At 59.0% G+C, this 24,608-nt stretch overlaps 1 protein-coding gene across 1 annotated transcript in view; it reads left to right on the top strand.

Moving 5' to 3' along the window:
* LOC140697917 (uncharacterized) overlaps positions 1-24,608 on the top strand; it is a 70,106-nt gene that overhangs the window by 2,239 nt on the left and 43,259 nt on the right. The window contains exons 2-33 of the mRNA XM_072966339.1: positions 593-734; positions 1,165-1,217; positions 2,116-2,257; positions 2,688-2,740; positions 3,639-3,780; positions 4,211-4,263; positions 5,162-5,303; positions 5,734-5,786; positions 6,685-6,826; positions 7,257-7,309; positions 8,208-8,349; positions 8,780-8,832; positions 9,731-9,872; positions 10,303-10,355; positions 11,254-11,395; positions 11,826-11,878; positions 12,777-12,918; positions 13,349-13,401; positions 14,300-14,441; positions 14,872-14,924; positions 15,823-15,964; positions 16,395-16,447; positions 17,346-17,487; positions 17,918-17,970; positions 18,869-19,010; positions 19,441-19,493; positions 20,392-20,533; positions 20,964-21,016; positions 21,915-22,056; positions 22,487-22,539; positions 23,438-23,579; positions 24,010-24,062. Of these exons, the coding sequence (XP_072822440.1) occupies positions 593-734; positions 1,165-1,217; positions 2,116-2,257; positions 2,688-2,740; positions 3,639-3,780; positions 4,211-4,263; positions 5,162-5,303; positions 5,734-5,786; positions 6,685-6,826; positions 7,257-7,309; positions 8,208-8,349; positions 8,780-8,832; positions 9,731-9,872; positions 10,303-10,355; positions 11,254-11,395; positions 11,826-11,878; positions 12,777-12,918; positions 13,349-13,401; positions 14,300-14,441; positions 14,872-14,924; positions 15,823-15,964; positions 16,395-16,447; positions 17,346-17,487; positions 17,918-17,970; positions 18,869-19,010; positions 19,441-19,493; positions 20,392-20,533; positions 20,964-21,016; positions 21,915-22,056; positions 22,487-22,539; positions 23,438-23,579; positions 24,010-24,062 (3,120 nt within the window). The remainder of the gene's footprint in view (positions 1-592; positions 735-1,164; positions 1,218-2,115; positions 2,258-2,687; positions 2,741-3,638; positions 3,781-4,210; positions 4,264-5,161; positions 5,304-5,733; positions 5,787-6,684; positions 6,827-7,256; positions 7,310-8,207; positions 8,350-8,779; positions 8,833-9,730; positions 9,873-10,302; positions 10,356-11,253; positions 11,396-11,825; positions 11,879-12,776; positions 12,919-13,348; positions 13,402-14,299; positions 14,442-14,871; positions 14,925-15,822; positions 15,965-16,394; positions 16,448-17,345; positions 17,488-17,917; positions 17,971-18,868; positions 19,011-19,440; positions 19,494-20,391; positions 20,534-20,963; positions 21,017-21,914; positions 22,057-22,486; positions 22,540-23,437; positions 23,580-24,009; positions 24,063-24,608) is intronic.

Raw genomic sequence — 24,608 nt, 5'->3', positions numbered from 1 at the left:
CCCTGGGCGAGCTCGGTGAGGTTTAAGATGTCTCCCGTTTTGTCTTGTGTCTTCGGCACTCCTCGTCTTGGATGAGTCGACTGTTGTCCCTTACCGAAGCTTGCCAGTGGGGCCTTCCCGTTCCCTTCCCGCTGGGTGGTGGTCAGGATTTCCGTGTGACTTCTCGTGCCGTTTCCCACCTCGTCCTGCGGCCCAAGCTGCCCTTCCTGGCATCCCTCACCCTGCCCCCTCTGCGGCTCGGCCTGTCTTTGAAGACGCGGCCTGGACTTCCCAGCGGAAGTTCCCCGAGCCGGGACCCGCCCCAAACTCTTCTCTCCTTTGTGCCCTGCCTGTGCGTCCCCTTCGGCTGTAGAGCTGCTGAGTGGTCCTTTCGTGTGCTGACTGGTGTTCACGGGTCCCTGCCTCTGGTAGCAGTACCGGGCCAGGGTCTGTCCTTCGTGTGTATTCCCAGCTTTTGCCGGGATAGCGCCTGTGACTTGGTAGACGCCGTAGATAGCTGCTGCCTCGCTGACCGATAGACTGAATGGCCCCGTGCACGAGTAGGATGGTTCCTCAAGGTGGGCTTTGGGGTTCTTCCGTTTTGTTGTTACAGGAAGGGGTGCCCGAGCCGGAAACCGAACGGGAAGACACCCGTCCTGAGACGAACGTCGCTGGCGAGGGGGCTCCGCAGGAGCCAACCGCGGACGAGACATTGACGTCTGCTGCGAGCACAGCAGACCAGCCTGCCATGCCCGGTAAGTCGGCGAACATCCCTGGAGGTTGAGTTTCCTTCCGTCTGTGCTTAAGCGCCACGGTGGGGCCAGGGAAGGGGGTAGCTGGTGGGTAGATGGATGGCATGCTTCGGACGCAGGAGTCCCTGGGCTCCATCGCCAGGACCTCCGTCGAAAGAAAGAAGCTACGTGCCAACCTGAAGTACCCCGAGACTGTAGGTCCAGACGCCACCTGCACTACTGCTTGCCTTCCTTTTGCCCACTGTCTTCCCACACCTCCCAAACACGACCAGGTTTTCCCTCGAGAAAGTTCTTCAGTCCTCCGAAGGCCCTTTGGGCCACGTTAGCTTACGGAAAGATTCTTGAATGGGGCTAGACTTCACGGGTGTGGGTAGAAAGAATTCAAAGTGGTCGAAGTGGTTGTGGCTAACATGTGTGTGCCTGCACCCTCTAGGTGACACATCGGGACAAGAGGAAGAGGAAGACGCGGAGGCCCCTGACGAGGAGGTACCGTCTCCCTTTGCTGTTTCTCGTCTCCTTTTACCACCTAGCCGTCGAGGGTGGTTAATACGTAAGCGGATGGACGCGTCGCCCCCGCGTCCTGACGGTTTGCACTTTCCCGTCACCACTCTTGCCTAATATCTTCTAATCCACAACTGCTAAAGTCGTTCTGGGCTTTCGGTCCCGCGAGCGCACGGCACACTTGTGTGAGTTTTCCACGCTCGCCTACGGGAAGCGGTGTCCGTGTCTGAATTCCTTGCCTCCAGTGCTTTTCCCCGGTAGGTTAGGCCAAGTGACTGAGTGTAGGCGGTTCCCTGGGCGAGCTCGGTGAGGTTTAAGATGTCTCCCGTTTTGTCTTGTGTCTTCGGCACTCCTCGTCTTGGATGAGTCGACTGTTGTCCCTTACCGAAGCTTGCCAGTGGGGCCTTCCCGTTCCCTTCCCGCTGGGTGGTGGTCAGGATTTCCGTGTGACTTCTCGTGCCGTTTCCCACCTCGTCCTGCGGCCCAAGCTGCCCTTCCTGGCATCCCTCACCCTGCCCCCTCTGCGGCTCGGCCTGTCTTTGAAGACGCGGCCTGGACTTCCCAGCGGAAGTTCCCCGAGCCGGGACCCGCCCCAAACTCTTCTCTCCTTTGTGCCCTGCCTGTGCGTCCCCTTCGGCTGTAGAGCTGCTGAGTGGTCCTTTCGTGTGCTGACTGGTGTTCACGGGTCCCTGCCTCTGGTAGCAGTACCGGGCCAGGGTCTGTCCTTCGTGTGTATTCCCAGCTTTTGCCGGGATAGCGCCTGTGACTTGGTAGACGCCGTAGATAGCTGCTGCCTCGCTGACCGATAGACTGAATGGCCCCGTGCACGAGTAGGATGGTTCCTCAAGGTGGGCTTTGGGGTTCTTCCGTTTTGTTGTTACAGGAAGGGGTGCCCGAGCCGGAAACCGAACGGGAAGACACCCGTCCTGAGACGAACGTCGCTGGCGAGGGGGCTCCGCAGGAGCCAACCGCGGACGAGACATTGACGTCTGCTGCGAGCACAGCAGACCAGCCTGCCATGCCCGGTAAGTCGGCGAACATCCCTGGAGGTTGAGTTTCCTTCCGTCTGTGCTTAAGCGCCACGGTGGGGCCAGGGAAGGGGGTAGCTGGTGGGTAGATGGATGGCATGCTTCGGACGCAGGAGTCCCTGGGCTCCATCGCCAGGACCTCCGTCGAAAGAAAGAAGCTACGTGCCAACCTGAAGTACCCCGAGACTGTAGGTCCAGACGCCACCTGCACTACTGCTTGCCTTCCTTTTGCCCACTGTCTTCCCACACCTCCCAAACACGACCAGGTTTTCCCTCGAGAAAGTTCTTCAGTCCTCCGAAGGCCCTTTGGGCCACGTTAGCTTACGGAAAGATTCTTGAATGGGGCTAGACTTCACGGGTGTGGGTAGAAAGAATTCAAAGTGGTCGAAGTGGTTGTGGCTAACATGTGTGTGCCTGCACCCCCTAGGTGACACATCGGGACAAGAGGAAGAGGAAGACGCGGAGGCCCCTGACGAGGAGGTACCGTCTCCCTTTGCTGTTTCTCGTCTCCTTTTACCACCTAGCCGTCGAGGGTGGTTAATACGTAAGCGGATGGACGCGTCGCCCCCGCGTCCTGACGGTTTGCACTTTCCCGTCACCACTCTTGCCTGATATCTTCTAATCCACAACTGCTAAAGTCGTTCTGGGCTTTCGGTCCCGCGAGCGCACGGCACACTTGTGTGAGTTTTCCACGCTCGCCTACGGGAAGCGGTGTCCGTGTCTGAATTCCTTGCCTCCAGTGCTTTTCCCCGGTAGGTTAGGCCAAGTGACTGAGTGTAGGCGGTTCCCTGGGCGAGCTCGGTGAGGTTTAAGATGTCTCCCGTTTTGTCTTGTGTCTTCGGCACTCCTCGTCTTGGATGAGTCGACTGTTGTCCCTTACCGAAGCTTGCCAGTGGGGCCTTCCCGTTCCCTTCCCGCTGGGTGGTGGTCAGGATTTCCGTGTGACTTCTCGTGCCGTTTCCCACCTCGTCCTGCGGCCCAAGCTGCCCTTCCTGGCATCCCTCACCCTGCCCCCTCTGCGGCTCGGCCTGTCTTTGAAGACGCGGCCTGGACTTCCCAGCGGAAGTTCCCCGAGCCGGGACCCGCCCCAAACTCTTCTCTCCTTTGTGCCCTGCCTGTGCGTCCCCTTCGGCTGTAGAGCTGCTGAGTGGTCCTTTCGTGTGCTGACTGGTGTTCACGGGTCCCTGCCTCTGGTAGCAGTACCGGGCCAGGGTCTGTCCTTCGTGTGTATTCCCAGCTTTTGCCGGGATAGCGCCTGTGACTTGGTAGACGCCGTAGATAGCTGCTGCCTCGCTGACCGATAGACTGAATGGCCCCGTGCACGAGTAGGATGGTTCCTCAAGGTGGGCTTTGGGGTTCTTCCGTTTTGTTGTTACAGGAAGGGGTGCCCGAGCCGGAAACCGAACGGGAAGACACCCGTCCTGAGACGAACGTCGCTGGCGAGGGGGCTCCGCAGGAGCCAACCGCGGACGAGACATTGACGTCTGCTGCGAGCACAGCAGACCAGCCTGCCATGCCCGGTAAGTCGGCGAACATCCCTGGAGGTTGAGTTTCCTTCCGTCTGTGCTTAAGCGCCACGGTGGGGCCAGGGAAGGGGGTAGCTGGTGGGTAGATGGATGGCATGCTTCGGACGCAGGAGTCCCTGGGCTCCATCGCCAGGACCTCCGTCGAAAGAAAGAAGCTACGTGCCAACCTGAAGTACCCCGAGACTGTAGGTCCAGACGCCACCTGCACTACTGCTTGCCTTCCTTTTGCCCACTGTCTTCCCACACCTCCCAAACACGACCAGGTTTTCCCTCGAGAAAGTTCTTCAGTCCTCCGAAGGCCCTTTGGGCCACGTTAGCTTACGGAAAGATTCTTGAATGGGGCTAGACTTCACGGGTGTGGGTAGAAAGAATTCAAAGTGGTCGAAGTGGTTGTGGCTAACATGTGTGTGCCTGCACCCTCTAGGTGACACATCGGGACAAGAGGAAGAGGAAGACGCGGAGGCCCCTGACGAGGAGGTACCGTCTCCCTTTGCTGTTTCTCGTCTCCTTTTACCACCTAGCCGTCGAGGGTGGTTAATACGTAAGCGGATGGACGCGTCGCCCCCGCGTCCTGACGGTTTGCACTTTCCCGTCACCACTCTTGCCTAATATCTTCTAATCCACAACTGCTAAAGTCGTTCTGGGCTTTCGGTCCCGCGAGCGCACGGCACACTTGTGTGAGTTTTCCACGCTCGCCTACGGGAAGCGGTGTCCGTGTCTGAATTCCTTGCCTCCAGTGCTTTTCCCCGGTAGGTTAGGCCAAGTGACTGAGTGTAGGCGGTTCCCTGGGCGAGCTCGGTGAGGTTTAAGATGTCTCCCGTTTTGTCTTGTGTCTTCGGCACTCCTCGTCTTGGATGAGTCGACTGTTGTCCCTTACCGAAGCTTGCCAGTGGGGCCTTCCCGTTCCCTTCCCGCTGGGTGGTGGTCAGGATTTCCGTGTGACTTCTCGTGCCGTTTCCCACCTCGTCCTGCGGCCCAAGCTGCCCTTCCTGGCATCCCTCACCCTGCCCCCTCTGCGGCTCGGCCTGTCTTTGAAGACGCGGCCTGGACTTCCCAGCGGAAGTTCCCCGAGCCGGGACCCGCCCCAAACTCTTCTCTCCTTTGTGCCCTGCCTGTGCGTCCCCTTCGGCTGTAGAGCTGCTGAGTGGTCCTTTCGTGTGCTGACTGGTGTTCACGGGTCCCTGCCTCTGGTAGCAGTACCGGGCCAGGGTCTGTCCTTCGTGTGTATTCCCAGCTTTTGCCGGGATAGCGCCTGTGACTTGGTAGACGCCGTAGATAGCTGCTGCCTCGCTGACCGATAGACTGAATGGCCCCGTGCACGAGTAGGATGGTTCCTCAAGGTGGGCTTTGGGGTTCTTCCGTTTTGTTGTTACAGGAAGGGGTGCCCGAGCCGGAAACCGAACGGGAAGACACCCGTCCTGAGACGAACGTCGCTGGCGAGGGGGCTCCGCAGGAGCCAACCGCGGACGAGACATTGACGTCTGCTGCGAGCACAGCAGACCAGCCTGCCATGCCCGGTAAGTCGGCGAACATCCCTGGAGGTTGAGTTTCCTTCCGTCTGTGCTTAAGCGCCACGGTGGGGCCAGGGAAGGGGGTAGCTGGTGGGTAGATGGATGGCATGCTTCGGACGCAGGAGTCCCTGGGCTCCATCGCCAGGACCTCCGTCGAAAGAAAGAAGCTACGTGCCAACCTGAAGTACCCCGAGACTGTAGGTCCAGACGCCACCTGCACTACTGCTTGCCTTCCTTTTGCCCACTGTCTTCCCACACCTCCCAAACACGACCAGGTTTTCCCTCGAGAAAGTTCTTCAGTCCTCCGAAGGCCCTTTGGGCCACGTTAGCTTACGGAAAGATTCTTGAATGGGGCTAGACTTCACGGGTGTGGGTAGAAAGAATTCAAAGTGGTCGAAGTGGTTGTGGCTAACATGTGTGTGCCTGCACCCCCTAGGTGACACATCGGGACAAGAGGAAGAGGAAGACGCGGAGGCCCCTGACGAGGAGGTACCGTCTCCCTTTGCTGTTTCTCGTCTCCTTTTACCACCTAGCCGTCGAGGGTGGTTAATACGTAAGCGGATGGACGCGTCGCCCCCGCGTCCTGACGGTTTGCACTTTCCCGTCACCACTCTTGCCTGATATCTTCTAATCCACAACTGCTAAAGTCGTTCTGGGCTTTCGGTCCCGCGAGCGCACGGCACACTTGTGTGAGTTTTCCACGCTCGCCTACGGGAAGCGGTGTCCGTGTCTGAATTCCTTGCCTCCAGTGCTTTTCCCCGGTAGGTTAGGCCAAGTGACTGAGTGTAGGCGGTTCCCTGGGCGAGCTCGGTGAGGTTTAAGATGTCTCCCGTTTTGTCTTGTGTCTTCGGCACTCCTCGTCTTGGATGAGTCGACTGTTGTCCCTTACCGAAGCTTGCCAGTGGGGCCTTCCCGTTCCCTTCCCGCTGGGTGGTGGTCAGGATTTCCGTGTGACTTCTCGTGCCGTTTCCCACCTCGTCCTGCGGCCCAAGCTGCCCTTCCTGGCATCCCTCACCCTGCCCCCTCTGCGGCTCGGCCTGTCTTTGAAGACGCGGCCTGGACTTCCCAGCGGAAGTTCCCCGAGCCGGGACCCGCCCCAAACTCTTCTCTCCTTTGTGCCCTGCCTGTGCGTCCCCTTCGGCTGTAGAGCTGCTGAGTGGTCCTTTCGTGTGCTGACTGGTGTTCACGGGTCCCTGCCTCTGGTAGCAGTACCGGGCCAGGGTCTGTCCTTCGTGTGTATTCCCAGCTTTTGCCGGGATAGCGCCTGTGACTTGGTAGACGCCGTAGATAGCTGCTGCCTCGCTGACCGATAGACTGAATGGCCCCGTGCACGAGTAGGATGGTTCCTCAAGGTGGGCTTTGGGGTTCTTCCGTTTTGTTGTTACAGGAAGGGGTGCCCGAGCCGGAAACCGAACGGGAAGACACCCGTCCTGAGACGAACGTCGCTGGCGAGGGGGCTCCGCAGGAGCCAACCGCGGACGAGACATTGACGTCTGCTGCGAGCACAGCAGACCAGCCTGCCATGCCCGGTAAGTCGGCGAACATCCCTGGAGGTTGAGTTTCCTTCCGTCTGTGCTTAAGCACCACGGTGGGGCCAGGGAAGGGGGTAGCTGGTGGGTAGATGGATGGCATGCTTCGGACGCAGGAGTCCCTGGGCTCCATCGCCAGGACCTCCGTCGAAAGAAAGAAGCTACGTGCCAACCTGAAGTACCCCGAGACTGTAGGTCCAGACGCCACCTGCACTACTGCTTGCCTTCCTTTTGCCCACTGTCTTCCCACACCTCCCAAACACGACCAGGTTTTCCCTCGAGAAAGTTCTTCAGTCCTCCGAAGGCCCTTTGGGCCACGTTAGCTTACGGAAAGATTCTTGAATGGGGCTAGACTTCACGGGTGTGGGTAGAAAGAATTCAAAGTGGTCGAAGTGGTTGTGGCTAACATGTGTGTGCCTGCACCCTCTAGGTGACACATCGGGACAAGAGGAAGAGGAAGACGCGGAGGCCCCTGACGAGGAGGTACCGTCTCCCTTTGCTGTTTCTCGTCTCCTTTTACCACCTAGCCGTCGAGGGTGGTTAATACGTAAGCGGATGGACGCGTCGCCCCCGCGTCCTGACGGTTTGCACTTTCCCGTCACCACTCTTGCCTAATATCTTCTAATCCACAACTGCTAAAGTCGTTCTGGGCTTTCGGTCCCGCGAGCGCACGGCACACTTGTGTGAGTTTTCCACGCTCGCCTACGGGAAGCGGTGTCCGTGTCTGAATTCCTTGCCTCCAGTGCTTTTCCCCGGTAGGTTAGGCCAAGTGACTGAGTGTAGGCGGTTCCCTGGGCGAGCTCGGTGAGGTTTAAGATGTCTCCCGTTTTGTCTTGTGTCTTCGGCACTCCTCGTCTTGGATGAGTCGACTGTTGTCCCTTACCGAAGCTTGCCAGTGGGGCCTTCCCGTTCCCTTCCCGCTGGGTGGTGGTCAGGATTTCCGTGTGACTTCTCGTGCCGTTTCCCACCTCGTCCTGCGGCCCAAGCTGCCCTTCCTGGCATCCCTCACCCTGCCCCCTCTGCGGCTCGGCCTGTCTTTGAAGACGCGGCCTGGACTTCCCAGCGGAAGTTCCCCGAGCCGGGACCCGCCCCAAACTCTTCTCTCCTTTGTGCCCTGCCTGTGCGTCCCCTTCGGCTGTAGAGCTGCTGAGTGGTCCTTTCGTGTGCTGACTGGTGTTCACGGGTCCCTGCCTCTGGTAGCAGTACCGGGCCAGGGTCTGTCCTTCGTGTGTATTCCCAGCTTTTGCCGGGATAGCGCCTGTGACTTGGTAGACGCCGTAGATAGCTGCTGCCTCGCTGACCGATAGACTGAATGGCCCCGTGCACGAGTAGGATGGTTCCTCAAGGTGGGCTTTGGGGTTCTTCCGTTTTGTTGTTACAGGAAGGGGTGCCCGAGCCGGAAACCGAACGGGAAGACACCCGTCCTGAGACGAACGTCGCTGGCGAGGGGGCTCCGCAGGAGCCAACCGCGGACGAGACATTGACGTCTGCTGCGAGCACAGCAGACCAGCCTGCCATGCCCGGTAAGTCGGCGAACATCCCTGGAGGTTGAGTTTCCTTCCGTCTGTGCTTAAGCGCCACGGTGGGGCCAGGGAAGGGGGTAGCTGGTGGGTAGATGGATGGCATGCTTCGGACGCAGGAGTCCCTGGGCTCCATCGCCAGGACCTCCGTCGAAAGAAAGAAGCTACGTGCCAACCTGAAGTACCCCGAGACTGTAGGTCCAGACGCCACCTGCACTACTGCTTGCCTTCCTTTTGCCCACTGTCTTCCCACACCTCCCAAACACGACCAGGTTTTCCCTCGAGAAAGTTCTTCAGTCCTCCGAAGGCCCTTTGGGCCACGTTAGCTTACGGAAAGATTCTTGAATGGGGCTAGACTTCACGGGTGTGGGTAGAAAGAATTCAAAGTGGTCGAAGTGGTTGTGGCTAACATGTGTGTGCCTGCACCCCCTAGGTGACACATCGGGACAAGAGGAAGAGGAAGACGCGGAGGCCCCTGACGAGGAGGTACCGTCTCCCTTTGCTGTTTCTCGTCTCCTTTTACCACCTAGCCGTCGAGGGTGGTTAATACGTAAGCGGATGGACGCGTCGCCCCCGCGTCCTGACGGTTTGCACTTTCCCGTCACCACTCTTGCCTGATATCTTCTAATCCACAACTGCTAAAGTCGTTCTGGGCTTTCGGTCCCGCGAGCGCACGGCACACTTGTGTGAGTTTTCCACGCTCGCCTACGGGAAGCGGTGTCCGTGTCTGAATTCCTTGCCTCCAGTGCTTTTCCCCGGTAGGTTAGGCCAAGTGACTGAGTGTAGGCGGTTCCCTGGGCGAGCTCGGTGAGGTTTAAGATGTCTCCCGTTTTGTCTTGTGTCTTCGGCACTCCTCGTCTTGGATGAGTCGACTGTTGTCCCTTACCGAAGCTTGCCAGTGGGGCCTTCCCGTTCCCTTCCCGCTGGGTGGTGGTCAGGATTTCCGTGTGACTTCTCGTGCCGTTTCCCACCTCGTCCTGCGGCCCAAGCTGCCCTTCCTGGCATCCCTCACCCTGCCCCCTCTGCGGCTCGGCCTGTCTTTGAAGACGCGGCCTGGACTTCCCAGCGGAAGTTCCCCGAGCCGGGACCCGCCCCAAACTCTTCTCTCCTTTGTGCCCTGCCTGTGCGTCCCCTTCGGCTGTAGAGCTGCTGAGTGGTCCTTTCGTGTGCTGACTGGTGTTCACGGGTCCCTGCCTCTGGTAGCAGTACCGGGCCAGGGTCTGTCCTTCGTGTGTATTCCCAGCTTTTGCCGGGATAGCGCCTGTGACTTGGTAGACGCCGTAGATAGCTGCTGCCTCGCTGACCGATAGACTGAATGGCCCCGTGCACGAGTAGGATGGTTCCTCAAGGTGGGCTTTGGGGTTCTTCCGTTTTGTTGTTACAGGAAGGGGTGCCCGAGCCGGAAACCGAACGGGAAGACACCCGTCCTGAGACGAACGTCGCTGGCGAGGGGGCTCCGCAGGAGCCAACCGCGGACGAGACATTGACGTCTGCTGCGAGCACAGCAGACCAGCCTGCCATGCCCGGTAAGTCGGCGAACATCCCTGGAGGTTGAGTTTCCTTCCGTCTGTGCTTAAGCGCCACGGTGGGGCCAGGGAAGGGGGTAGCTGGTGGGTAGATGGATGGCATGCTTCGGACGCAGGAGTCCCTGGGCTCCATCGCCAGGACCTCCGTCGAAAGAAAGAAGCTACGTGCCAACCTGAAGTACCCCGAGACTGTAGGTCCAGACGCCACCTGCACTACTGCTTGCCTTCCTTTTGCCCACTGTCTTCCCACACCTCCCAAACATGACCAGGTTTTCCCTCGAGAAAGTTCTTCAGTCCTCCGAAGGCCCTTTGGGCCACGTTAGCTTACGGAAAGATTCTTGAATGGGGCTAGACTTCACGGGTGTGGGTAGAAAGAATTCAAAGTGGTCGAAGTGGTTGTGGCTAACATGTGTGTGCCTGCACCCTCTAGGTGACACATCGGGACAAGAGGAAGAGGAAGACGCGGAGGCCCCTGACGAGGAGGTACCGTCTCCCTTTGCTGTTTCTCGTCTCCTTTTACCACCTAGCCGTCGAGGGTGGTTAATACGTAAGCGGATGGACGCGTCGCCCCCGCGTCCTGACGGTTTGCACTTTCCCGTCACCACTCTTGCCTAATATCTTCTAATCCACAACTGCTAAAGTCGTTCTGGGCTTTCGGTCCCGCGAGCGCACGGCACACTTGTGTGAGTTTTCCACGCTCGCCTACGGGAAGCGGTGTCCGTGTCTGAATTCCTTGCCTCCAGTGCTTTTCCCCGGTAGGTTAGGCCAAGTGACTGAGTGTAGGCGGTTCCCTGGGCGAGCTCGGTGAGGTTTAAGATGTCTCCCGTTTTGTCTTGTGTCTTCGGCACTCCTCGTCTTGGATGAGTCGACTGTTGTCCCTTACCGAAGCTTGCCAGTGGGGCCTTCCCGTTCCCTTCCCGCTGGGTGGTGGTCAGGATTTCCGTGTGACTTCTCGTGCCGTTTCCCACCTCGTCCTGCGGCCCAAGCTGCCCTTCCTGGCATCCCTCACCCTGCCCCCTCTGCGGCTCGGCCTGTCTTTGAAGACGCGGCCTGGACTTCCCAGCGGAAGTTCCCCGAGCCGGGACCCGCCCCAAACTCTTCTCTCCTTTGTGCCCTGCCTGTGCGTCCCCTTCGGCTGTAGAGCTGCTGAGTGGTCCTTTCGTGTGCTGACTGGTGTTCACGGGTCCCTGCCTCTGGTAGCAGTACCGGGCCAGGGTCTGTCCTTCGTGTGTATTCCCAGCTTTTGCCGGGATAGCGCCTGTGACTTGGTAGACGCCGTAGATAGCTGCTGCCTCGCTGACCGATAGACTGAATGGCCCCGTGCACGAGTAGGATGGTTCCTCAAGGTGGGCTTTGGGGTTCTTCCGTTTTGTTGTTACAGGAAGGGGTGCCCGAGCCGGAAACCGAACGGGAAGACACCCGTCCTGAGACGAACGTCGCTGGCGAGGGGGCTCCGCAGGAGCCAACCGCGGACGAGACATTGACGTCTGCTGCGAGCACAGCAGACCAGCCTGCCATGCCCGGTAAGTCGGCGAACATCCCTGGAGGTTGAGTTTCCTTCCGTCTGTGCTTAAGCGCCACGGTGGGGCCAGGGAAGGGGGTAGCTGGTGGGTAGATGGATGGCATGCTTCGGACGCAGGAGTCCCTGGGCTCCATCGCCAGGACCTCCGTCGAAAGAAAGAAGCTACGTGCCAACCTGAAGTACCCCGAGACTGTAGGTCCAGACGCCACCTGCACTACTGCTTGCCTTCCTTTTGCCCACTGTCTTCCCACACCTCCCAAACACGACCAGGTTTTCCCTCGAGAAAGTTCTTCAGTCCTCCGAAGGCCCTTTGGGCCACGTTAGCTTACGGAAAGATTCTTGAATGGGGCTAGACTTCACGGGTGTGGGTAGAAAGAATTCAAAGTGGTCGAAGTGGTTGTGGCTAACATGTGTGTGCCTGCACCCTCTAGGTGACACATCGGGACAAGAGGAAGAGGAAGACGCGGAGGCCCCTGACGAGGAGGTACCGTCTCCCTTTGCTGTTTCTCGTCTCCTTTTACCACCTAGCCGTCGAGGGTGGTTAATACGTAAGCGGATGGACGCGTCGCCCCCGCGTCCTGACGGTTTGCACTTTCCCGTCACCACTCTTGCCTGATATCTTCTAATCCACAACTGCTAAAGTCGTTCTGGGCTTTCGGTCCCGCGAGCGCACGGCACACTTGTGTGAGTTTTCCACGCTCGCCTACGGGAAGCGGTGTCCGTGTCTGAATTCCTTGCCTCCAGTGCTTTTCCCCGGTAGGTTAGGCCAAGTGACTGAGTGTAGGCGGTTCCCTGGGCGAGCTCGGTGAGGTTTAAGATGTCTCCCGTTTTGTCTTGTGTCTTCGGCACTCCTCGTCTTGGATGAGTCGACTGTTGTCCCTTACCGAAGCTTGCCAGTGGGGCCTTCCCGTTCCCTTCCCGCTGGGTGGTGGTCAGGATTTCCGTGTGACTTCTCGTGCCGTTTCCCACCTCGTCCTGCGGCCCAAGCTGCCCTTCCTGGCATCCCTCACCCTGCCCCCTCTGCGGCTCGGCCTGTCTTTGAAGACGCGGCCTGGACTTCCCAGCGGAAGTTCCCCGAGCCGGGACCCGCCCCAAACTCTTCTCTCCTTTGTGCCCTGCCTGTGCGTCCCCTTCGGCTGTAGAGCTGCTGAGTGGTCCTTTCGTGTGCTGACTGGTGTTCACGGGTCCCTGCCTCTGGTAGCAGTACCGGGCCAGGGTCTGTCCTTCGTGTGTATTCCCAGCTTTTGCCGGGATAGCGCCTGTGACTTGGTAGACGCCGTAGATAGCTGCTGCCTCGCTGACCGATAGACTGAATGGCCCCGTGCACGAGTAGGATGGTTCCTCAAGGTGGGCTTTGGGGTTCTTCCGTTTTGTTGTTACAGGAAGGGGTGCCCGAGCCGGAAACCGAACGGGAAGACACCCGTCCTGAGACGAACGTCGCTGGCGAGGGGGCTCCGCAGGAGCCAACCGCGGACGAGACATTGACGTCTGCTGCGAGCACAGCAGACCAGCCTGCCATGCCCGGTAAGTCGGCGAACATCCCTGGAGGTTGAGTTTCCTTCCGTCTGTGCTTAAGCGCCACGGTGGGGCCAGGGAAGGGGGTAGCTGGTGGGTAGATGGATGGCATGCTTCGGACGCAGGAGTCCCTGGGCTCCATCGCCAGGACCTCCGTCGAAAGAAAGAAGCTACGTGCCAACCTGAAGTACCCCGAGACTGTAGGTCCAGACGCCACCTGCACTACTGCTTGCCTTCCTTTTGCCCACTGTCTTCCCACACCTCCCAAACACGACCAGGTTTTCCCTCGAGAAAGTTCTTCAGTCCTCCGAAGGCCCTTTGGGCCACGTTAGCTTACGGAAAGATTCTTGAATGGGGCTAGACTTCACGGGTGTGGGTAGAAAGAATTCAAAGTGGTCGAAGTGGTTGTGGCTAACATGTGTGTGCCTGCACCCTCTAGGTGACACATCGGGACAAGAGGAAGAGGAAGACGCGGAGGCCCCTGACGAGGAGGTACCGTCTCCCTTTGCTGTTTCTCGTCTCCTTTTACCACCTAGCCGTCGAGGGTGGTTAATACGTAAGCGGATGGACGCGTCGCCCCCGCGTCCTGACGGTTTGCACTTTCCCGTCACCACTCTTGCCTGATATCTTCTAATCCACAACTGCTAAAGTCGTTCTGGGCTTTCGGTCCCGCGAGCGCACGGCACACTTGTGTGAGTTTTCCACGCTCGCCTACGGGAAGCGGTGTCCGTGTCTGAATTCCTTGCCTCCAGTGCTTTTCCCCGGTAGGTTAGGCCAAGTGACTGAGTGTAGGCGGTTCCCTGGGCGAGCTCGGTGAGGTTTAAGATGTCTCCCGTTTTGTCTTGTGTCTTCGGCACTCCTCGTCTTGGATGAGTCGACTGTTGTCCCTTACCGAAGCTTGCCAGTGGGGCCTTCCCGTTCCCTTCCCGCTGGGTGGTGGTCAGGATTTCCGTGTGACTTCTCGTGCCGTTTCCCACCTCGTCCTGCGGCCCAAGCTGCCCTTCCTGGCATCCCTCACCCTGCCCCCTCTGCGGCTCGGCCTGTCTTTGAAGACGCGGCCTGGACTTCCCAGCGGAAGTTCCCCGAGCCGGGACCCGCCCCAAACTCTTCTCTCCTTTGTGCCCTGCCTGTGCGTCCCCTTCGGCTGTAGAGCTGCTGAGTGGTCCTTTCGTGTGCTGACTGGTGTTCACGGGTCCCTGCCTCTGGTAGCAGTACCGGGCCAGGGTCTGTCCTTCGTGTGTATTCCCAGCTTTTGCCGGGATAGCGCCTGTGACTTGGTAGACGCCGTAGATAGCTGCTGCCTCGCTGACCGATAGACTGAATGGCCCCGTGCACGAGTAGGATGGTTCCTCAAGGTGGGCTTTGGGGTTCTTCCGTTTTGTTGTTACAGGAAGGGGTGCCCGAGCCGGAAACCGAACGGGAAGACACCCGTCCTGAGACGAACGTCGCTGGCGAGGGGGCTCCGCAGGAGCCAACCGCGGACGAGACATTGACGTCTGCTGCGAGCACAGCAGACCAGCCTGCCATGCCCGGTAAGTCGGCGAACATCCCTGGAGGTTGAGTTTCCTTCCGTCTGTGCTTAAGCGCCACGGTGGGGCCAGGGAAGGGGGTAGCTGGTGGGTAGATGGATGGCATGCTTCGGACGCAGGAGTCCCTGGGCTCCATCGCCAGGACCTCCGTCGAAAGAAAGAAGCTACGTGCCAACCTGAAGTACCCCGAGACTGTAGGTCCAGACGCCACCTGCACTACTGCTTGCCTTCCTTTTGCCCACTGTCTTCCCACACCTCCCAAACACGACCAGGTTTTCCCTCGAGAAAGTTCTTCAGTCCTCCGAAGGCCCTTTGGGCCACGTTAGCTTACGGAAAGATTCTTGAATGGGGCTAGACTTCACGGGTGTGGGTAGAAAGAATTCAAAGTGGTCGAAGTGGTTGTGGCTAACATGTGTGTGCCTGCACCCCCTAGGTGACACATCGGGACAAGAGGAAGAGGAAGACGCGGAGGCCCCTGACGAGGAGGTACCGTCTCCCTTTGCTGTTTCTCGTCTCCTTTTACCACCTAGCCGTCGAGGGTGGTTAATACGTAAGCGGATGGACGCGTCGCCCCCGCGTCCTGACGGTTTGCACTTTCCCGTCACCACTCTTGCCTGATATCTTCTAATCCACAACTGCTAAAGTCGTTCTGGGCTTTCGGTCCCGCGAGCGCACGGCACACTTGTGTGAGTTTTCCACGCTCGCCTACGGGAAGCGGTGTCCGTGTCTGAATTCCTTGCCTCCAGTGCTTTTCCCCGGTAGGTTAGGCCAAGTGACTGAGTGTAGGCGGTTCCCTGGGCGAGCTCGGTGAGGTTTAAGATGTCTCCCGTTTTGTCTTGTGTCTTCGGCACTCCTCGTCTTGGATGAGTCGACTGTTGTCCCTTACCGAAGCTTGCCAGTGGGGCCTTCCCGTTCCCTTCCCGCTGGGTGGTGGTCAGGATTTCCGTGTGACTTCTCGTGCCGTTTCCCACCTCGTCCTGCGGCCCAAGCTGCCCTTCCTGGCATCCCTCACCCTGCCCCCTCTGCGGCTCGGCCTGTCTTTGAAGACGCGGCCTGGACTTCCCAGCGGAAGTTCCCCGAGCCGGGACCCGCCCCAAACTCTTCTCTCCTTTGTGCCCTGCCTGTGCGTCCCCTTCGGCTGTAGAGCTGCTGAGTGGTCCTTTCGTGTGCTGACTGGTGTTCACGGGTCCCTGCCTCTGGTAGCAGTACCGGGCCAGGGTCTGTCCTTCGTGTGTATTCCCAGCTTTTGCCGGGATAGCGCCTGTGACTTGGTAGACGCCGTAGATAGCTGCTGCCTCGCTGACCGATAGACTGAATGGCCCCGTGCACGAGTAGGATGGTTCCTCAAGGTGGGCTTTGGGGTTCTTCCGTTTTGTTGTTACAGGAAGGGGTGCCCGAGCCGGAAACCGAACGGGAAGACACCCGTCCTGAGACGAACGTCGCTGGCGAGGGGGCTCCGCAGGAGCCAACCGCGGACGAGACATTGACGTCTGCTGCGAGCACAGCAGACCAGCCTGCCATGCCCGGTAAGTCGGCGAACATCCCTGGAGGTTGAGTTTCCTTCCGTCTGTGCTTAAGCGCCACGGTGGGGCCAGGGAAGGGGGTAGCTGGTGGGTAGATGGATGGCATGCTTCGGACGCAGGAGTCCCTGGGCTCCATCGCCAGGACCTCCGTCGAAAGAAAGAAGCTACGTGCCAACCTGAAGTACCCCGAGACTGTAGGTCCAGACGCCACCTGCACTACTGCTTGCCTTCCTTTTGCCCACTGTCTTCCCACACCTCCCAAACACGACCAGGTTTTCCCTCGAGAAAGTTCTTCAGTCCTCCGAAGGCCCTTTGGGCCACGTTAGCTTACGGAAAGATTCTTGAATGGGGCTAGACTTCACGGGTGTGGGTAGAAAGAATTCAAAGTGGTCGAAGTGGTTGTGGCTAACATGTGTGTGCCTGCACCCTCTAGGTGACACATCGGGACAAGAGGAAGAGGAAGACGCGGAGGCCCCTGACGAGGAGGTACCGTCTCCCTTTGCTGTTTCTCGTCTCCTTTTACCACCTAGCCGTCGAGGGTGGTTAATACGTAAGCGGATGGACGCGTCGCCCCCGCGTCCTGACGGTTTGCACTTTCCCGTCACCACTCTTGCCTGATATCTTCTAATCCACAACTGCTAAAGTCGTTCTGGGCTTTCGGTCCCGCGAGCGCACGGCACACTTGTGTGAGTTTTCCACGCTCGCCTACGGGAAGCGGTGTCCGTGTCTGAATTCCTTGCCTCCAGTGCTTTTCCCCGGTAGGTTAGGCCAAGTGACTGAGTGTAGGCGGTTCCCTGGGCGAGCTCGGTGAGGTTTAAGATGTCTCCCGTTTTGTCTTGTGTCTTCGGCACTCCTCGTCTTGGATGAGTCGACTGTTGTCCCTTACCGAAGCTTGCCAGTGGGGCCTTCCCGTTCCCTTCCCGCTGGGTGGTGGTCAGGATTTCCGTGTGACTTCTCGTGCCGTTTCCCACCTCGTCCTGCGGCCCAAGCTGCCCTTCCTGGCATCCCTCACCCTGCCCCCTCTGCGGCTCGGCCTGTCTTTGAAGACGCGGCCTGGACTTCCCAGCGGAAGTTCCCCGAGCCGGGACCCGCCCCAAACTCTTCTCTCCTTTGTGCCCTGCCTGTGCGTCCCCTTCGGCTGTAGAGCTGCTGAGTGGTCCTTTCGTGTGCTGACTGGTGTTCACGGGTCCCTGCCTCTGGTAGCAGTACCGGGCCAGGGTCTGTCCTTCGTGTGTATTCCCAGCTTTTGCCGGGATAGCGCCTGTGACTTGGTAGACGCCGTAGATAGCTGCTGCCTCGCTGACCGATAGACTGAATGGCCCCGTGCACGAGTAGGATGGTTCCTCAAGGTGGGCTTTGGGGTTCTTCCGTTTTGTTGTTACAGGAAGGGGTGCCCGAGCCGGAAACCGAACGGGAAGACACCCGTCCTGAGACGAACGTCGCTGGCGAGGGGGCTCCGCAGGAGCCAACCGCGGACGAGACATTGACGTCTGCTGCGAGCACAGCAGACCAGCCTGCCATGCCCGGTAAGTCGGCGAACATCCCTGGAGGTTGAGTTTCCTTCCGTCTGTGCTTAAGCGCCACGGTGGGGCCAGGGAAGGGGGTAGCTGGTGGGTAGATGGATGGCATGCTTCGGACGCAGGAGTCCCTGGGCTCCATCGCCAGGACCTCCGTCGAAAGAAAGAAGCTACGTGCCAACCTGAAGTACCCCGAGACTGTAGGTCCAGACGCCACCTGCACTACTGCTTGCCTTCCTTTTGCCCACTGTCTTCCCACACCTCCCAAACACGACCAGGTTTTCCCTCGAGAAAGTTCTTCAGTCCTCCGAAGGCCCTTTGGGCCACGTTAGCTTACGGAAAGATTCTTGAATGGGGCTAGACTTCACGGGTGTGGGTAGAAAGAATTCAAAGTGGTCGAAGTGGTTGTGGCTAACATGTGTGTGCCTGCACCCCCTAGGTGACACATCGGGACAAGAGGAAGAGGAAGACGCGGAGGCCCCTGACGAGGAGGTACCGTCTCCCTTTGCTGTTTCTCGTCTCCTTTTACCACCTAGCCGTCGAGGGTGGTTAATACGTAAGCGGATGGACGCGTCGCCCCCGCGTCCTGACGGTTTGCACTTTCCCGTCACCACTCTTGCCTGATATCTTCTAATCCACAACTGCTAAAGTCGTTCTGGGCTTTCGGTCCCGCGAGCGCACGGCACACTTGTGTGAGTTTTCCACGCTCGCCTACGGGAAGCGGTGTCCGTGTCTGAATTCCTTGCCTCCAGTGCTTTTCCCCGGTAGGTTAGGCCAAGTGACTGAGTGTAGGCGGTTCCCTGGGCGAGCTCAGTGAGGTTTAAGATGTCTCCCGTTTTGTCTTGTGTCTTCGGCACTCCTCGTCTTGGATGAGTCGACTGTTGTCCCTTACCGAAGCTTGCCAGTGGGGCCTTCCCGTTCCCTTCCCGCTGGGTGGTGGTCAGGATTTCCGTGTGACTTCTCGTGCCGTTTCCCACCTCGTCCTGCGGCCCAAGCTGCCCTTCCTGGCATCCCTCACCCTGCCCCCTCTGCGGCTCGGCCTGTCTTTGAAGACGCGGCCTGGACTTCCCAGCGGAAGTTCCCCGAGCCGGGACCCGCCCCAAACTCTTCTCTCCTTTGTGCCCTGCCTGTGCGTCCCCTTCGGCTGTAGAGCTGCTGAGTGGTCCTTTCGTGTGCTGACTGGTGTTCACGGGTCCCTGCCTCTGGTAGCAGTACCGGGCCAGGGTCTGTCCTTCGTGTGTATTCCCAGCTTTTGCCGGGATAGCGCCTGTGACTTGGTAGACGCCGTAGATAGCTGCTGCCTCGCTGACCGATAGACTGAATGGCCCCGTGCACGAGTAGGATGGTTCCTCAAGGTGGGCTTTGGGGTTCTTCCGTTTTGTTGTTACAGGAAGGGGTGCCCGAGCCGGAAACCGAACGGGAAGACACCCGTCCTGAGACGAACGTCGCTGGCGAGGGGGCTCCGCAGGAGCCAACCGCGGACGAGACATTGACGTCTGCTGCGAGCACAGCAGACCAGCCTGCCATGCCCGGTAAGTCGGCGAACATCCCTGGAGGTTGAGTTTCCTTCCGTCTGTGCTTAAGCGCCACGGTGGGGCCAGGGAAGGGGGTAGCTGGTGGGTAGATGGATGGCATGCTTCGGACGCAGGAGTCCCTGGGCTCCATCGCCAGGACCTCCGTCGAAAGAAAGAAGCTACGTGCCAACCTGAAGTACCCCGAGACTGTAGGTCCAGACGCCACCTGCACTACTGCTTGCCTTCCTTTTGCCCACTGTCTTCCCACACCTCCCAAACACGACCAGGTTTTCCCTCGAGAAAGTTCTTCAGTCCTCCGAAGGCCCTTTGGGCCACGTTAGCTTACGGAAAGATTCTTGAATGGGGCTAGACTTCACGGGTGTGGGTAGAAAGAATTCAAAGTGGTCGAAGTGGTTGTGGCTAACATGTGTGTGCCTGCACCCTCTAGGTGACACATCGGGACAAGAGGAAGAGGAAGACGCGGAGGCCCCTGACGAGGAGGTACCGTCTCCCTTTGCTGTTTCTCGTCTCCTTTTACCACCTAGCCGTCGAGGGTGGTTAATACGTAAGCGGATGGACGCGTCGCCCCCGCGTCCTGACGGTTTGCACTTTCCCGTCACCACTCTTGCCTGATATCTTCTAATCCACAACTGCTAAAGTCGTTCTGGGCTTTCGGTCCCGCGAGCGCACGGCACACTTGTGTGAGTTTTCCACGCTCGCCTACGGGAAGCGGTGTCCGTGTCTGAATTCCTTGCCTCCAGTGCTTTTCCCCGGTAGGTTAGGCCAAGTGACTGAGTGTAGGCGGTTCCCTGGGCGAGCTCGGTGAGGTTTAAGATGTCTCCCGTTTTGTCTTGTGTCTTCGGCACTCCTCGTCTTGGATGAGTCGACTGTTGTCCCTTACCGAAGCTTGCCAGTGGGGCCTTCCCGTTCCCTTCCCGCTGGGTGGTGGTCAGGATTTCCGTGTGACTTCTCGTGCCGTTTCCCACCTCGTCCTGCGGCCCAAGCTGCCCTTCCTGGCATCCCTCACCCTGCCCCCTCTGCGGCTCGGCCTGTCTTTGAAGACGCGGCCTGGACTTCCCAGCGGAAGTTCCCCGAGCCGGGACCCGCCCCAAACTCTTCTCTCCTTTGTGCCCTGCCTGTGCGTCCCCTTCGGCTGTAGAGCTGCTGAGTGGTCCTTTCGTGTGCTGACTGGTGTTCACGGGTCCCTGCCTCTGGTAGCAGTACCGGGCCAGGGTCTGTCCTTCGTGTGTATTCCCAGCTTTTGCCGGGATAGCGCCTGTGACTTGGTAGACGCCGTAGATAGCTGCTGCCTCGCTGACCGATAGACTGAATGGCCCCGTGCACGAGTAGGATGGTTCCTCAAGGTGGGCTTTGGGGTTCTTCCGTTTTGTTGTTACAGGAAGGGGTGCCCGAGCCGGAAACCGAACGGGAAGACACCCGTCCTGAGACGAACGTCGCTGGCGAGGGGGCTCCGCAGGAGCCAACCGCGGACGAGACATTGACGTCTGCTGCGAGCACAGCAGACCAGCCTGCCATGCCCGGTAAGTCGGCGAACATCCCTGGAGGTTGAGTTTCCTTCCGTCTGTGCTTAAGCGCCACGGTGGGGCCAGGGAAGGGGGTAGCTGGTGGGTAGATGGATGGCATGCTTCGGACGCAGGAGTCCCTGGGCTCCATCGCCAGGACCTCCGTCGAAAGAAAGAAGCTACGTGCCAACCTGAAGTACCCCGAGACTGTAGGTCCAGACGCCACCTGCACTACTGCTTGCCTTCCTTTTGCCCACTGTCTTCCCACACCTCCCAAACACGACCAGGTTTTCCCTCGAGAAAGTTCTTCAGTCCTCCGAAGGCCCTTTGGGCCACGTTAGCTTACGGAAAGATTCTTGAATGGGGCTAGACTTCACGGGTGTGGGTAGAAAGAATTCAAAGTGGTCGAAGTGGTTGTGGCTAACATGTGTGTGCCTGCACCCCCTAGGTGACACATCGGGACAAGAGGAAGAGGAAGACGCGGAGGCCCCTGACGAGGAGGTACCGTCTCCCTTTGCTGTTTCTCGTCTCCTTTTACCACCTAGCCGTCGAGGGTGGTTAATACGTAAGCGGATGGACGCGTCGCCCCCGCGTCCTGACGGTTTGCACTTTCCCGTCACCACTCTTGCCTGATATCTTCTAATCCACAACTGCTAAAGTCGTTCTGGGCTTTCGGTCCCGCGAGCGCACGGCACACTTGTGTGAGTTTTCCACGCTCGCCTACGGGAAGCGGTGTCCGTGTCTGAATTCCTTGCCTCCAGTGCTTTTCCCCGGTAGGTTAGGCCAAGTGACTGAGTGTAGGCGGTTCCCTGGGCGAGCTCGGTGAGGTTTAAGATGTCTCCCGTTTTGTCTTGTGTCTTCGGCACTCCTCGTCTTGGATGAGTCGACTGTTGTCCCTTACCGAAGCTTGCCAGTGGGGCCTTCCCGTTCCCTTCCCGCTGGGTGGTGGTCAGGATTTCCGTGTGACTTCTCGTGCCGTTTCCCACCTCGTCCTGCGGCCCAAGCTGCCCTTCCTGGCATCCCTCACCCTGCCCCCTCTGCGGCTCGGCCTGTCTTTGAAGACGCGGCCTGGACTTCCCAGCGGAAGTTCCCCGAGCCGGGACCCGCCCCAAACTCTTCTCTCCTTTGTGCCCTGCCTGTGCGTCCCCTTCGGCTGTAGAGCTGCTGAGTGGTCCTTTCGTGTGCTGACTGGTGTTCACGGGTCCCTGCCTCTGGTAGCAGTACCGGGCCAGGGTCTGTCCTTCGTGTGTATTCCCAGCTTTTGCCGGGATAGCGCCTGTGACTTGGTAGACGCCGTAGATAGCTGCTGCCTCGCTGACCGATAGACTGAATGGCCCCGTGCACGAGTAGGATGGTTCCTCAAGGTGGGCTTTGGGGTTCTTCCGTTTTGTTGTTACAGGAAGGGGTGCCCGAGCCGGAAACCGAACGGGAAGACACCCGTCCTGAGACGAACGTCGCTGGCGAGGGGGCTCCGCAGGAGCCAACCGCGGACGAGACATTGACGTCTGCTGCGAGCACAGCAGACCAGCCTGCCATGCCCGGTAAGTCGGCGAACATCCCTGGAGGTTGAGTTTCCTTCCGTCTGTGCTTAAGCGCCACGGTGGGGCCAGGGAAGGGGGTAGCTGGTGGGTAGATGGATGGCATGCTTCGGACGCAGGAGTCCCTGGGCTCCATCGCCAGGACCTCCGTCGAAAGAAAGAAGCTACGTGCCAACCTGAAGTACCCCGAGACTGTAGGTCCAGACGCCACCTGCACTACTGCTTGCCTTCCTTTTGCCCACTGTCTTCCCACACCTCCCAAACACGACCAGGTTTTCCCTCGAGAAAGTTCTTCAGTCCTCCGAAGGCCCTTTGGGCCACGTTAGCTTACGGAAAGATTCTTGAATGGGGCTAGACTTCACGGGTGTGGGTAGAAAGAATTCAAAGTGGTCGAAGTGGTTGTGGCTAACATGTGTGTGCCTGCACCCTCTAGGTGACACATCGGGACAAGAGGAAGAGGAAGACGCGGAGGCCCCTGACGAGGAGGTACCGTCTCCCTTTGCTGTTTCTCGTCTCCTTTTACCACCTAGCCGTCGAGGGTGGTTAATACGTAAGCGGATGGACGCGTCGCCCCCGCGTCCTGACGGTTTGCACTTTCCCGTCACCACTCTTGCCTGATATCTTCTAATCCACAACTGCTAAAGTCGTTCTGGGCTTTCGGTCCCGCGAGCGCACGGCACACTTGTGTGAGTTTTCCACGCTCGCCTACGGGAAGCGGTGTCCGTGTCTGAATTCCTTGCCTCCAGTGCTTTTCCCCGGTAGGTTAGGCCAAGTGACTGAGTGTAGGCGGTTCCCTGGGCGAGCTCGGTGAGGTTTAAGATGTCTCCCGTTTTGTCTTGTGTCTTCGGCACTCCTCGTCTTGGATGAGTCGACTGTTGTCCCTTACCGAAGCTTGCCAGTGGGGCCTTCCCGTTCCCTTCCCGCTGGGTGGTGGTCAGGATTTCCGTGTGACTTCTCGTGCCGTTTCCCACCTCGTCCTGCGGCCCAAGCTGCCCTTCCTGGCATCCCTCACCCTGCCCCCTCTGCGGCTCGGCCTGTCTTTGAAGACGCGGCCTGGACTTCCCAGCGGAAGTTCCCCGAGCCGGGACCCGCCCCAAACTCTTCTCTCCTTTGTGCCCTGCCTGTGCGTCCCCTTCGGCTGTAGAGCTGCTGAGTGGTCCTTTCGTGTGCTGACTGGTGTTCACGGGTCCCTGCCTCTGGTAGCAGTACCGGGCCAGGGTCTGTCCTTCGTGTGTATTCCCAGCTTTTGCCGGGATAGCGCCTGTGACTTGGTAGACGCCGTAGATAGCTGCTGCCTCGCTGACCGATAGACTGAATGGCCCCGTGCACGAGTAGGATGGTTCCTCAAGGTGGGCTTTGGGGTTCTTCCGTTTTGTTGTTACAGGAAGGGGTGCCCGAGCCGGAAACCGAACGGGAAGACACCCGTCCTGAGACGAACGTCGCTGGCGAGGGGGCTCCGCAGGAGCCAACCGCGGACGAGACATTGACGTCTGCTGCGAGCACAGCAGACCAGCCTGCCATGCCCGGTAAGTCGGCGAACATCCCTGGAGGTTGAGTTTCCTTCCGTCTGTGCTTAAGCGCCACGGTGGGGCCAGGGAAGGGGGTAGCTGGTGGGTAGATGGATGGCATGCTTCGGACGCAGGAGTCCCTGGGCTCCATCGCCAGGACCTCCGTCGAAAGAAAGAAGCTACGTGCCAACCTGAAGTACCCCGAGACTGTAGGTCCAGACGCCACCTGCACTACTGCTTGCCTTCCTTTTGCCCACTGTCTTCCCACACCTCCCAAACACGACCAGGTTTTCCCTCGAGAAAGTTCTTCAGTCCTCCGAAGGCCCTTTGGGCCACGTTAGCTTACGGAAAGATTCTTGAATGGGGCTAGACTTCACGGGTGTGGGTAGAAAGAATTCAAAGTGGTCGAAGTGGTTGTGGCTAACATGTGTGTGCCTGCACCCCCTAGGTGACACATCGGGACAAGAGGAAGAGGAAGACGCGGAGGCCCCTGACGAGGAGGTACCGTCTCCCTTTGCTGTTTCTCGTCTCCTTTTACCACCTAGCCGTCGAGGGTGGTTAATACGTAAGCGGATGGACGCGTCGCCCCCGCGTCCTGACGGTTTGCACTTTCCCGTCACCACTCTTGCCTGATATCTTCTAATCCACAACTGCTAAAGTCGTTCTGGGCTTTCGGTCCCGCGAGCGCACGGCACACTTGTGTGAGTTTTCCACGCTCGCCTACGGGAAGCGGTGTCCGTGTCTGAATTCCTTGCCTCCAGTGCTTTTCCCCGGTAGGTTAGGCCAAGTGACTGAGTGTAGGCGGTTCCCTGGGCGAGCTCGGTGAGGTTTAAGATGTCTCCCGTTTTGTCTTGTGTCTTCGGCACTCCTCGTCTTGGATGAGTCGACTGTTGTCCCTTACCGAAGCTTGCCAGTGGGGCCTTCCCGTTCCCTTCCCGCTGGGTGGTGGTCAGGATTTCCGTGTGACTTCTCGTGCCGTTTCCCACCTCGTCCTGCGGCCCAAGCTGCCCTTCCTGGCATCCCTCACCCTGCCCCCTCTGCGGCTCG

Source organism: Vicugna pacos, chromosome 8 (genome assembly GCF_048564905.1).
Source record: "Vicugna pacos chromosome 8, VicPac4, whole genome shotgun sequence".
In the NCBI taxonomy this organism is placed as follows: Eukaryota; Metazoa; Chordata; class Mammalia; order Artiodactyla; family Camelidae; genus Vicugna; species Vicugna pacos.
Note: the sequence above shows the minus strand (reverse complement) of the source record. Positions and strands in the feature narration are given on the sequence as shown.